A 12,609-nucleotide genomic window follows, 5' to 3' on the forward strand; every position below is an offset into this window, starting at 1 on the left:
CCATGTATCATATTAACTGTGATGAGAGGTGTTTCGCAGTGAAAAGTTGTCACCTCAATGCTATCTGGTGTTCCTGGATCCATAAACAGAGAACCTCTGGAGTCTTCTCTCCTCACAATATGGCCATTCTGAGCTGGAAGACCTGAAGCCAGTGAAGAGCACAACTGTCACATAAACCAAAATAATATTTGCACAATGTGTCAAAGATCTGTTTATTTAGCTGACAATACCTGTTGACAGCTGGCTGATAAATAGATTTTAGTACATCATTGATCAAAGTGCAGCTCCTGTTTTTTTTTACAATATGGTCAGTTTACAGCTCACAGGGAACACAATCGAACTCGTGAACACAGAAGTACAAAGCATTCTGTGACTCTGAGAACAAATAACTTTCTTTATCATCAGGAATAGAGCTGCATTTTGATGTTTTGTAAACATCCGACTTTATAGAAATACAAGGCTGAATGGCTGCTGTACCCTCTTAAACATTTAACTGTGAACTTTTCACAAGCCGAGCATTTAATAGGAACAAACCAATCAGCATTTTGCTTGATGGACGACCACCACTGGTATGTAAGGAGCTGATAGTGATAAAAAGAATAAATAAATACGACACCAATGTTGAATGTGTTTTGAAGACTTTTTTCTTATTTCTTTTATTGCCGTTGTTAATGTGATATCCTCACCCTTCTTTAGGAGCTACTTTCATCTTAACATCATTAACATCACGTCATGAGTGAATGATGCACAAATCAAGAAGTCTTTAACATAATTGAGGCGCCCCGGCCAGGGAAAGTGGTATATCTGTGGGAACTAATCCCAAGAAGAAATAAACAATAATGTACTGCATGTCTGGTACACAGCTGCTGCTTTCAGACAGAGTGCTGCTAATGGATTAAGTTATGTGTTACATACATAACGCTGTGTAACTGTGGTGTTGAAGGCTTTGTGTGATGATAACAGTGAACCATCTGTAAACAGGAAGAGGCCAGATGGCCTATGTTTTGTGCAATATCTGCGGTTCTGAACTGACCATGGTCTTTGTCAATTGCAGTGCTGATTCTCCGGCTGTCGATGGAGGTGGTTGATATCAGGTCGTCTCTGGAGCCCTGGCCAACAGCAAGGATGAAAAAAGGAAACTGTCACTGTTAAGATGGAAACTGAATAATATTGAGTGCTTACTTCATGTTACAGTAGGCTAAACTGGACTTATAAATGTATCGACCTTACAGTGACAGTATGGACTGAACAGCCAGCTTCTTCTTCTGTCTTCTGATGCATATATAACTCATGCTCCTCTGTTTGTGAATACATATGACCCTTTGTACACGTAAAGTATCAAGGTTCTTTTTAATCTGAGAAAGCACTCATTTGGACTTGAAAACACTTTTCTGAATTGCGGTAAAAACAAACTTCAATGGAAAAAAACTGTTATAAAAGTTACTATTAGTTACATTAACAGAGCACTCTGAAAACCCGCTTTGAAAATCCTGTGATTCATGCGAAGGGGAACTCACATTGAAGCCAAGTCCGGGGCTGGAGGTCTGATGCGGAGCAGACAGGTGCTTCAGGTTCTGGTAGAGCAGTTCATAAAGTGGCAGGTACAGCAAACAGATCCTGGCCTGCTGGTTCTGAGAAATTCGACATGATCACATTAGAACGTAAGTAATATCATCAAAAACTATGTATTAATACTGATGAGTAACATGACATGAGGCTACAGAGGCAGAAGAAATGACAGCATGCGCTATTGGAGAAGACTTTATTTCATGTTGAATCCAAACAGTTCTCATCACAAGCTGCTATCAGTGGTGCCTGTTGCCAAACGTATGTTTGTTTGCACAACAGAAGCTGGTATCTTGTTACTGGGTGTAGACACAGTAAATTGTTAGAGAGTTGACAAACCGTGCCATGTTGATCATTAACCCTCTGTATGCATGCATTTAGGTCCTGTTTGAAATGGCATACATAAAACAAAGCTAATTTGAAGGTTTAAGAAAATTTATTGGAAATATTATTTTTCTAAAGACCATGTTATATATTCCGCCTTTTTATATAATTTCTTTTGGTTATTAACACTATTTCTGCTGCTCTTATTTCTCAAACTTAGCCATCCACAACAGTGAGTATGTGTTCTCCCCTCTCCTTCCTCAGTTTCTCTTGCCTCTCCTCATCCTCCCATCATCATTCAAAAGTTGCAGCCCTCGCCCTCCTTCACCTTGTATGCTGTGTAGCGGTCATCCATGGCATGTTTAATCAGAAGGTTCTTGAGGATGCTCACAGCCAGCTGTCGGACTTCAGGCGCTTGCTGCAAGGCCTCAGCCACCTCCCTCAGGAGCAGACCCACCAGGAAGTGGTTACGGCAGTATTCCTCAGTCAGGCTGAACTCTAGACTCTGTTCTGTAGTTTGGCCAGACAAGAAGAATCAGTATATTAGTACATGCTGAAAATAGAAACATTCAGAGTGGGATGTGCTAATATAATTTGCTAATAACAAATTCCAGGAACCTGTAAAATATGATTTGTGTTGATGAAAAAACTCAGTGAATAAGTTTTTAAATCACTAATAAGTGATATGTACAAGGTCATCCACAACGACACGCTTCTTAAGTAAAGATTTTCTCAAAAAGCACCTTTTTAAACAAAGGTTACACTTTAAGTACAGTGGACTGAAACTGACAAAATCAGACATGTTTGAAATGTGACATGAATGGATAATTCTGCTTTAATGATCAACTTTGTGTTAGTTAATAACATATTTATTAATTTATTTCTCATTTTTTTTATTTTTTTATCTTTACACTATAATTTTTTGCATTTACCATCTATTTTTTTCTTCTTTTTTTCATTTGACAATATTTTTCAACTGAATAATATAAAAAAAGTATTTTTACTCATTACTTTATCTTTACATTTTCTCTCTCTTGTAATTTTTACAAGCGTTCTCATTTAGGACTCCCTTTTCACTTTCTGTATAATTAAATGAACACACTATTTGTAGTGAGAGTGAGCATGTGTGGTTGTGTGTCTCGTTTGTCTCTGTGTTGGCCATATGACTGACTGGGGACCTGTCCAGGATGTCTTGACCACTGGCAGCTGGGAAAGTCTCCAGTGTCCCCATGACCCTAAATTGGATTAAGTTGCTATAGAAAATGGATAGACTGTCAATTTGTGTCAAACCTTCTACATTATTTCATGCATAGTTACATTTTTACTTTATTTTTGTAGCATTTATTAATCTAGATTGACTGGATTTTGGTAGTTTCAGTCCTCCATAACTGAAAGTATCAAACATGCAACAAAAGAAATAAAGTAATCTTAAACAAATCAATAATATTTACTAAATACTTTTACAAAACTGTTGGATTGTTGTAATTTAATACAGATGCAAATTGTAACGAGTTCAGTCATTCAAAGTGCAAGACTGCAAACTGATATGCAACAGAATCACAGAATTAACAAAAACCACAAAATGCACTCATGATAATGAGAGAAATTAAAATAATTCATTACACGCAGCCTAAATATCATTCGGACAATTCTAAAATTGTTCATTCTTGATATTCAGAAAAGAGCAATACAGAATAAGAATCAGAGAAACAGGTTCTGTTTCAACAGAAATTTCAGTTTCAAAATGAAGCTGTGTTAATATTGAAACGGACAAAGCTTGGTAACTAAGAGACCATCAGCAATTATCTTCTCCAGTGTCAGAGGCAGAGAGAAACCAATAAGCAGAGATAGGACCCAGCAAGAGAGACAACCGCAGCTATAAGAGAGATGTTTTTCTCTGTTGTGTCAAGTCAATAAAGCATTAAGAAAAGAGGATCGGTTGATTCTCATAACAGCCAAGCTCCTTTCCACTCCAACACACAGGCCCAGACCCCAGCAGGCACATGAAGCAGAAGCCTACAGGCATGAGCATTGTTGAGGGTGAGTGGGAGGGAATGACAGCCCTGTGAGGAAGGTGCTGACGGCGGCTGAGCGGGTTAATGTCGTTCAGAATAAGAGCAGTCATGAGCAGAGTGTTTGCACACGGCAGCAAACGTGGTGTGTATTATGGAGCGTTGAGCATCACCTACCTACAGGGCCAAAAAGCTCCGTCGCATATGGAATAAAATCTGACCACAAGCAAAACACAAACAAAAACAAAACAAAAAAACAGAGAGCGGGGAGTAAAAATAAAGAACTTTGGGGTAAACTGTAAACAATCCATGCAGCTTTTCAATTGTGGTTGTGTAAAAACTTGTGTCAATAAGTGCTGGGTAAATGTGTGTAGGAGATCTGACTAATGGCAGTTGGGAGTGAAGTGTCACTCATGTATGCAGGGACTGAACAATCAGGCAGCTTGAAAGATGGCATCAATGTGCTGCAAGTCAAAACAAGATCAGGGCATGTAGCTGCGTGAGAGCTAGTCAGTGGATATGTGTGTGGAAGGGAGGATTAGGACTCCTGATATGACCCTGGCTCTCACCTTGTACCCTTTGCAGCTTGGTACGCCCAAAGGCCATGGGCAGGTTAAGAGGGATGAAGTGTTCGTGGTTACACAGCGTCATCAGGAACTCAAACTTAATTTCACTCAGCACCTGGGACGAACACATGAGCACACAGAATTGTGTCAGCAGACATGTATGCAGATTTCTGCCACCTTACAGAATAAATACAATAGTTTAAACAGAACCGGGACAGCTTTGTGTGTCTGGTGTTGTTTGAATTTGTTAGTCAAATATGCTGCTTCAAAAGACAGAGCAGGAGAAACAGTTCATCTTAGCTGATTAAACACACAAGTTTGTCTTTCAAGTAACAACTAGTAATGTGTCCCAGGAATCAAGGAAGGAAAGGGTATCGTTATAAACAAATCATCTGGGTGCTGCGTTATTAAAAAATCACAGAAGAAAAAGGGTAAAACTAAAACTCTAAAACTCTTCTCATTTTCTTTGGGTCTTTGTCAAATTGAAATGTTTTGGTCTGTTGAAAGGAAAAGGTTGTTCTAAAAATAGAATTCTCTGTTTAAATCAAATGTTGAATTGTAGCTTTAGAACAAAAACAAGTTTACTGTTGTGGACTTGAACTCATTCACATGCTCTCCAACTGAGTGTGAAGGTGTGAGTTGCCCCTGCTCCGTCAGACTCATACCTTTGGATCTTTGAGGCTGAAATGACACATGTAGTGGTTGACCAGGCCAAATGCAAAGCCCCTGTTCATGAAGGTCAGGCATCTCTGAGGAGAGAAAATGTTTGGTCCTTGACAAGTCATACACATTTCAGACCCTTTGGATCTCAAAGCAGACTGAACGTTACAAAAAAGGTTGCCAGAAAAGTAGAGTGAGATTCTAGCTGGGGTTCATATAGAAAATGAAAAGAAAACGCTAAGAGCCTCACATATAATGAAATCAATTTCATAGTTTTGCATGTGGGGCTCAGACCTTGATGAAATTTGCCAGGCTGAAGTTGATGCATCGGGCCTCTTCAGGGATTTCCATGTGGCGGATGGTGATGTGTGGCATAATGGACAGCACCAGAGACTGGAGTGCCTGGTGAAAGCTTTCAGGGAAACGCTGGGCTCGCGGCATCTAAAGAGAGACAGACAGGTCCAACATGCGTTGATACATAACTTTTAACATTAAAAAGGGGAAACTTCAAACAATATGAACATTATGAAGACAGATCATGCTTATGTAGATAAACTTGAGGATGTTTGTTTTCCTTAAAAAGATAAGAGCTAACCCTCCTCTTAATAGCAGCCATGTCTGCGCTTACTGCGCAATGTAGGTTAGGACACGGATAAAATCCAGACCCATGGCATCACAATGCAGAGTATACACAGATTAATGACCCACCAGTAGTCTTCTGTTATTTTCCTTTAAGTGTGTGTGAGGTTTGTTTAAATGTACTGACATGATTTGCAACTTCACATACAACACAGTGAAAACTTGTCCATACCAGATAAGGACATCTGAACCTTAGGTAGTGATGATGCGTTAATAATAAAAAGTTGCTGCATCTGAATTGTGCCACAGAAACCAGTAAATACCAACCTTGATGCGGTTGTCCTCTTGTAGATACTGGGCCATGGATTTTGCCATGATTTCAAAGAAGAACCATGAGTACTGTGGAAAGGGATATCAAGATATATCAAGAGTTTGACTTCTCTGGAATGTTCATACTGTGCATTCTTTAACAAGGAAATTGTAAAGAGAAGTAACAAGCTGAAAAATTAATATTTCAGAAAAAGGTCATAACATTCTAACAGAGGCAAGTAACCGCATGTTTAAATATTTCTCACCTGACAACTGGCATATTAGTCATCATGGTTCAGTCTGCCACTTGCTGTTAAGTGTTGGTATTACAACTAACGTTTTTTTTGGTCTTACAGAGGGACAAAAAGAGCACTGCACATACCTTGAGCAGCTTATTGCTGGTGTTGAAATCAGCAGTTTGCTTGAGGACGGCAGTCACTGCGATGGCCAGCACCTCGTGAGTGGTTGCAGAGTTTCTTGACGCAGGAATATTAGTCACAAAGACGTACTAAAAGAAGAAACAACACAAATTGATGTTCATGCTGTGCTTTAAATGGAACAATTTTGGCATTCATTTGTAAGTTACCTTAACAAAAGAGCGCAGGTAGGCTTCCAGCCCTTCCTCTTGACATCTGGAGACTATATGTATGATCACTCTGAAAGTACAGATGCATGGAAATTTCAAGCTGTAAACTCTACTGATCAGCAGTTTCACACTAATAACTGAAGCAGCTTCATAAACAAGAGATCTAAAACAAACTAAAACAAGAACTGACCGCAGAGAGTTGACAGCAATCTCATGGGCTTCTTTGGTGGCTGCTGAGAGCACCTCAAACAGCTGCATCAGCACCGTTGGTAAGAAAGTGATGACGACATGAGTCTCCACAGCATGCAGGCACTGTAGGAGAAAAGATGACAGGGAATAATAACTCGGAGTCAGTGAGAAGTGGTGGTTTTAATGTTGTGGCTGAATGGTGGAAAAGGTTTTTGAGACTTTAGAACAAAGCTTGTTACATCCTCATTTGTAAAAAGTTAATGTGCTCTAAGAAAATTCACCTTGCAGAAAAAAAAAAAACCTTCCTCATTTAATCATCTACTAAAACAATAAAATAAATATATTCTAAAACTTTAATACATAGCTGGGGAAACTTTAAATGGATGTACACTACAACCCAATGAGAAAGGAAATGTTAGAATTACACAGAAACCCAAGAAAAAAAGAAAGAAAACGCAGAGACATTTTGAGTTTTATTTCTTTGCAGATGGTATGAACCCAATAAATTTAATTTGCCTTGTGAATACGACTTAATTTGTTAATAAACATTTCAGCACATTCCAAGAAAAGTTGGGGCCGAAGTATCGGACACATCTTAAGGTGTGCAGCACCTTAGTACACAGTGCTTTGTGAATACACTGTTGCTATTTTCTGTAACCTCTTGTTCCTCAGTGAACTTTTCTGCATTAATGCTGCCATCACGAAAGTTCAAATAAACTTTAGCAACAGCACTGATACAACCCCAGACCATCAGAGAGCCTGGCTTTGACATGTTGAGGATAACATTCTGTGTGCTCCTTTTCGTCTTTGTTTTAGAGCACACCAGTTCTTCGAAAAAAAGGATCTTGAGTACTGACTGCAAACATATTTCCACTATGCGATGGTGTATCCCAGATGCTTCTGAGCCCAGAGAAGGTTCTGTCACAACAAAGTTAATATGAGGCTTCTGTTTGCAGGAGGTTTGCAAAGAAAATGCCATACATTTAATAGACAAAAAAAGTTTTTTTTCTCTTTTATTTTTGTTTAAAATCGAATTACTAGCCCTCAACTGACCATGTTGCAGGCCTGAAAAGCAGAAATTTCTACATCCTAACAAATGAAATATAGACAAGCAGAAAAAACATGAAACATCTTGGGTTTATGCAGTCTGCATATAAATAAAATTTGAAATAAAACGTAAGAATTACTGCGTTGTTTAATGCATTTATTACATCATCTCAATTTTCTTTCATTTGGGGTTGTACAGTACCTTATTGTGATATGTTCTAACTGTGGAATCGGTCAAAACCCTGAAATGCCATGTACTCAGCCAAAGCTACAGAGATAAATTACTGCTTTGCTATGTACTGGAACACAGCCTCATATCCTCAGATCGAGTGCTGACTCAAGACTAAAGGTAATAAGACTTTAACAGTCAGGGCCCACAGCTGACCAAAACCATGACAAACTATTAATGTGGGCACCAAATTTGACTACCAGCATGTCTTTCTGTTATTGTTTTTCATGTCATATAATTCTTGGATATCTCATTACATTTTTATTCCTTTAATTCTGTCTTGACCTTTTTTTTTGCGTAATTGTAATCTTTTAACAGTCTCATGTTGTTTTAACAATGAAAAGAACTTTGAAGCTTTGTCACAATTAGAATGGTTGTATAAAAGATGAATTCCTGTGAAATACCTAAAAGTTCTACTAAAACTGCATGCTGCCGGGTAGATGAGTGGTCCGTTTATGTCATGATAAATGATAAATCAGTGTGATAAGTGGAGCTGCTGATTGGGTAATAGAGTCTGTAAGGGATCGACATCTGCAAATTGACCGCTTCTTGCTAATGACTTACAGCACCTCACCTTCAGGTATTTAATGAGTTCAACTGGGTTGCCCTCTGATGTTGTCCTCATCTGCTGGCAGTGCTGGAAGAATGTGTGGAGATGGAAATCCTGTTGAAAGAAACATCTGGAACATCAGTGTCAAGGCAACACTCTCTGATCTACTGCAGCTGTTGTCATGTGTACTTTATATCACTGTATGTGAGAGTGGAAAGGACAAAGTATTGGAAGTGTACCTGAGGATATATGGTTGATGCTACACGACTCCTCACTTTGAACAGCATTTTGGCATTTTCTACCCACTTAATATCTGGTTGGGACTGTACAAATAAGACATAAAAGAACAAACACAGTTAGTATTGTATTAGCACAAGTTCATAAGTGGTTGTTTGGTTATATTCTGGTAGTTTTAATATCAAAAACTGACAAACATGAGTTTATTTTGTTAATACTGATGCAATTTGACACAAAAAGCTAAGAGTTCAAGATTCTCTGGGACATGCTGGACGTGACAGAGAAAAATAACTTTATCCATTGGCTTTAAGGATAACATCAGTTCTTGAGTTTTGGTCAAAGGCAACATGGGTCTACCTTTTTGCTGTCCTGACAAAGATATCCAGCAGGCAGTGTCGCAGCTACAGGTAACTGGACCTCTGATGACTGCATCTTCCCATCTTTATGCAATGGCATCCACGAGTAGCCCACTGAAAGGGATCAAAACAACAAAATATAAGCAATACTAAAAAATGTATCCTGATTTGCTGTAATAATTTAAAAAAAAAAAAGATAACAAAAAAACACATGTAGAAGCATGCAGAAGCAGCACTGTCTGACTCACCCAGCGACTCCACTCCATCTCTTTTCTTGCTGCTGGCCTTGGTGCTCGAGTCACAGCTGATATGGTAAAAGGTGAAGAGGATGTGGTGTTTCTCATGCATGTGGACCGGCAGCTCAATTTTAACCTGTGGGACACAGTGGAACAGGTCACTCTTCAAAACCTCATTTAAATTCTATACTGACATCAGGTTAGGAACATTCTGATACCAGTCATGGATCGCAGCCCAGTCAGTACACCCCTATGGCGCCCTGCCTTTAGGTTTTGTAGTGCCATTACCTGTGTTGCTGACATTAGACTAGAGCAACAGAACGCACAATGACTGCATTTGTAGCCACTGAAAGGCCATTTGGAGGGCAGGATGTAGACAGCAGGACATACTGTCGCATTGCTATGTTAATGTTATGAAAGGTTGCTCAATTTGACATAGATTTGACAAACAAATAATTCAAAGAATGCTAACTCTATATTTTACCAATTGGGAGAACTGTGTGTCCATCACAGTGGCATTATTGCTTACTAAAATATTAACCAGAAAAGGCTATTATTTTGCTGGACATTTAGACCTGTGGATAGATGTGCTTGAACGGCATCACACCGACCCAGGCCTAGAGGGCAGCAACAGCAAGGAAATGTCTCACTGACACTTTGATGATTTTCACAAGAGACCACAGAAGAGCATGTAAGAAAGCCAAAATACAGACCCAGCACCCAACAAATTGCTTATGAAATCCATGAATGAAAATCCTGACTCATTTTATCATGTAAGCTTGAATCATTCAGCAGCTTTATTAAGCAAAAGTCAAACAAAATCTATTATAGGCTGTGACAATCTAACAAGGCCATCGGTGTAGTAATATTTAAACAATGTCAGAAGTCTTGATAAAATACTAACAATCAGTCTATCTTACTAGCCCACTCTAAGTGACGTTTAAGATGCTTTACAAGAGTGATTATTGAAAAAGACAAAGACTGTAGTCTCTTTTTAAAGAAGAAATGTATCAGAATGTGACAGGAAGCTGAGGCAGGTAGAGGTAAAACCCAGTGATAATGTCTGTGTTCATGCCTGCATGAGGGCATCTTTGAGGGTGCTTAAGATCCTAATCCGTTTGATACCCGGGCCATATGGACCCCCTCTGTCCTACCTCTCTAACAGTATCCTTACCGTTCTTCTTTGGTTAAGCTCCTGGCTTTATGTGTGTGTGCAGTGGAATTTGTGACTGTTTGACCAGTTGAGTGTGAGATCACGTCCCTATTCTCAGGCAGATTCATAGGATTATCTCAGTACTGCTGAAGTATTCTAGTAATGACCACAAAAACTGCTAGTTAAGAAAAAATCCAAAGTGTTTGAGAATAACAATAACGTACTTAACCAGCTTGTTTCCTTATCTGTAACTTCATGCTCTCTCTGTTTATGTGAAAGAGTCTAATCATAAGATGGAACTGTCACATTCCTGTAAAACCCTTGGACTCTACAGCATAGGTTATGGAATTAATGGTAAAGAGGATGTCATCTGACCTCATCATAAAACTCTGGACTCTGGTTGTGGTGCAGGACGGCCGCATAGGTGCTGCTGGTGAAGAGTGAGTCTCCTGGCTTGCCGTAGATGCACTGAAAGGTGAGCAAGCACATCATCAGTCATTAAACTCTGGTTGTTTGATGCTGAGAAAAATGAGAAAAGATGAGTGTTTGCATGCCTGTATGCAACTTATGCTTCTTTTAAGCAGAAACCAAGTCAGGTAAAGAGCAGAACTACAAGAATTACAGTGTCTTACTAAACAGATGCTCTATCATAACAAAGTTATTACAAAGGTCCCCAATCCTTACACACCTACATTAACAAAGCAGCTGAGTCCTCGCTTCTCTGTTGGACTGTTTATGGGGTTTTTTTCTAATTTTTTTTCTCTAAATTGCAGATTTCAGCCATCCACAGATATATTTTACAAATGTCCCCTCATAATAATCTGAAAATTCAATGATCTGTTTTGCATCTGCACAGGGGCAAATATAAGAGAAAGTTCCGTGGGAAAAAATAAATCTTTTCAGCAGGATCATTAGTCACAGACCGTGACAAACGAGAAGTGACAAAGAAGTATTCAGACCTGTTCTGATGCTGCAATACTGTAATGAGGATGCTAACAAATGCAGTCAGCCCTAATGAGCAATAACGAGCAGTTCTGGCTAGAGGAAGGACGAGGCTGTGGAGCCAACTCATTGAAAATGGCGCTGATAGGAGGGTGGATCAGAAACTGGATCAGAGAGGAGCCTGGAAGATGAAGTGGGCTCGATGGGAGTTCAGAGTCCAACAAGCTTGAGGTGGAGAAGAAAGGAAGGATAGGAGGTACACAGATTTCATCCAAGTTCTGCTGTTGTTGCTCAAAAGGTGCAGCCCTACAGACAGAGCATTGTTTGCATACCATCACAAAAAAAAAGAAAAACATTAAGAGGCTCTCATTGCAGCATCAGGCTGATGGGAGTCCTGATTACCTGACTCAGGATGAGGGCTGATATGTGGTTGGCAGGGGCTGCCTCGGATCTTATTCCTCACAGAGGCCTTCCTGTCAGTGCATGTACTGTACCGCAAAGAACTCAAAGCCAAGCCTTTCTTATTGATGTCAAGTGATACAACTAGTTATCTCTCTGCCTTAAAAGCACAATTCCAGCAGAGCTTTAAATAAATAAAAGCTGATTTGGGTTTAAGTTAAAAAAAGACAATTATGACAAATCTAACCGTCTGGAGGCAGCAGGAAGGATTGTATCTTTAATTCCCAGCTCCTGGAATATTCCATCAACCTCTTTTAGATTCCTGTTCCCAAAAGCCTCAAATTAATTTCCTCTCAGTCGGATTTATGTCTTATTTAAAACCCACAACCTTTCTAAGCTTCTGCTACCTCTGATAAAATCTCCTCTGAGGTGTGCTGCTGGCGAATGCACACCGTTTGTAAACAACTTTTTGCCTCAGTGTACTTTAGGCACCATTCCAGACAGCGTCTGAATTATGTCTGTGTGAGCGCCGCAGTTGAGATACTGTACGCATGACCGCTTGTTGATCTGTCTGAATCAAGAATATCAAGCATGAATGTTTTGGCGGTAAAAGTCAAAGTATTTCTGAGTTGCTCGCTGGCTCTGGAAAAGTGAAAAAAAAAACAAAAA

General features: G+C 39.4%; 1 protein-coding gene across 2 annotated transcripts in view; it reads right to left on the reverse strand.

The window, feature by feature from the left end:
- dock11 (dedicator of cytokinesis 11) overlaps positions 1 to 12,609 on the reverse strand; it is a 62,680-nt gene that overhangs the window by 22,076 nt on the left and 27,995 nt on the right. The window contains exons 19-35 of one of the 2 annotated variants that reach the window (XM_072375827.1): positions 10,975 to 11,067; positions 9,459 to 9,582; positions 9,212 to 9,324; positions 8,857 to 8,940; positions 8,642 to 8,731; positions 6,793 to 6,914; positions 6,603 to 6,672; positions 6,399 to 6,524; positions 6,035 to 6,106; positions 5,423 to 5,569; positions 5,134 to 5,217; positions 4,472 to 4,583; positions 4,080 to 4,118; positions 2,219 to 2,400; positions 1,518 to 1,631; positions 1,034 to 1,109; positions 54 to 142 (exon numbers count right to left, since the gene is read on the reverse strand). In XM_072375827.1, coding sequence (XP_072231928.1) covers positions 54 to 142; positions 1,034 to 1,109; positions 1,518 to 1,631; positions 2,219 to 2,400; positions 4,080 to 4,118; positions 4,472 to 4,583; positions 5,134 to 5,217; positions 5,423 to 5,569; positions 6,035 to 6,106; positions 6,399 to 6,524; positions 6,603 to 6,672; positions 6,793 to 6,914; positions 8,642 to 8,731; positions 8,857 to 8,940; positions 9,212 to 9,324; positions 9,459 to 9,582; positions 10,975 to 11,067 — 1,737 coding nt within the window. The remainder of the gene's footprint in view (positions 1 to 53; positions 143 to 1,033; positions 1,110 to 1,517; positions 1,632 to 2,218; positions 2,401 to 4,079; positions 4,119 to 4,471; positions 4,584 to 5,133; positions 5,218 to 5,422; positions 5,570 to 6,034; positions 6,107 to 6,398; positions 6,525 to 6,602; positions 6,673 to 6,792; positions 6,915 to 8,641; positions 8,732 to 8,856; positions 8,941 to 9,211; positions 9,325 to 9,458; positions 9,583 to 10,974; positions 11,068 to 12,609) is intronic. The other variant, XM_072375828.1, reaches the window with a different exon arrangement.

This window comes from Leuresthes tenuis, unplaced genomic scaffold (genome assembly GCF_036924035.1).
Source record: "Leuresthes tenuis unplaced genomic scaffold, fLeuTen1.0.hap1 SCAF_22, whole genome shotgun sequence".
Taxonomy (NCBI): Eukaryota; Metazoa; Chordata; class Actinopteri; order Atheriniformes; family Atherinopsidae; genus Leuresthes; species Leuresthes tenuis.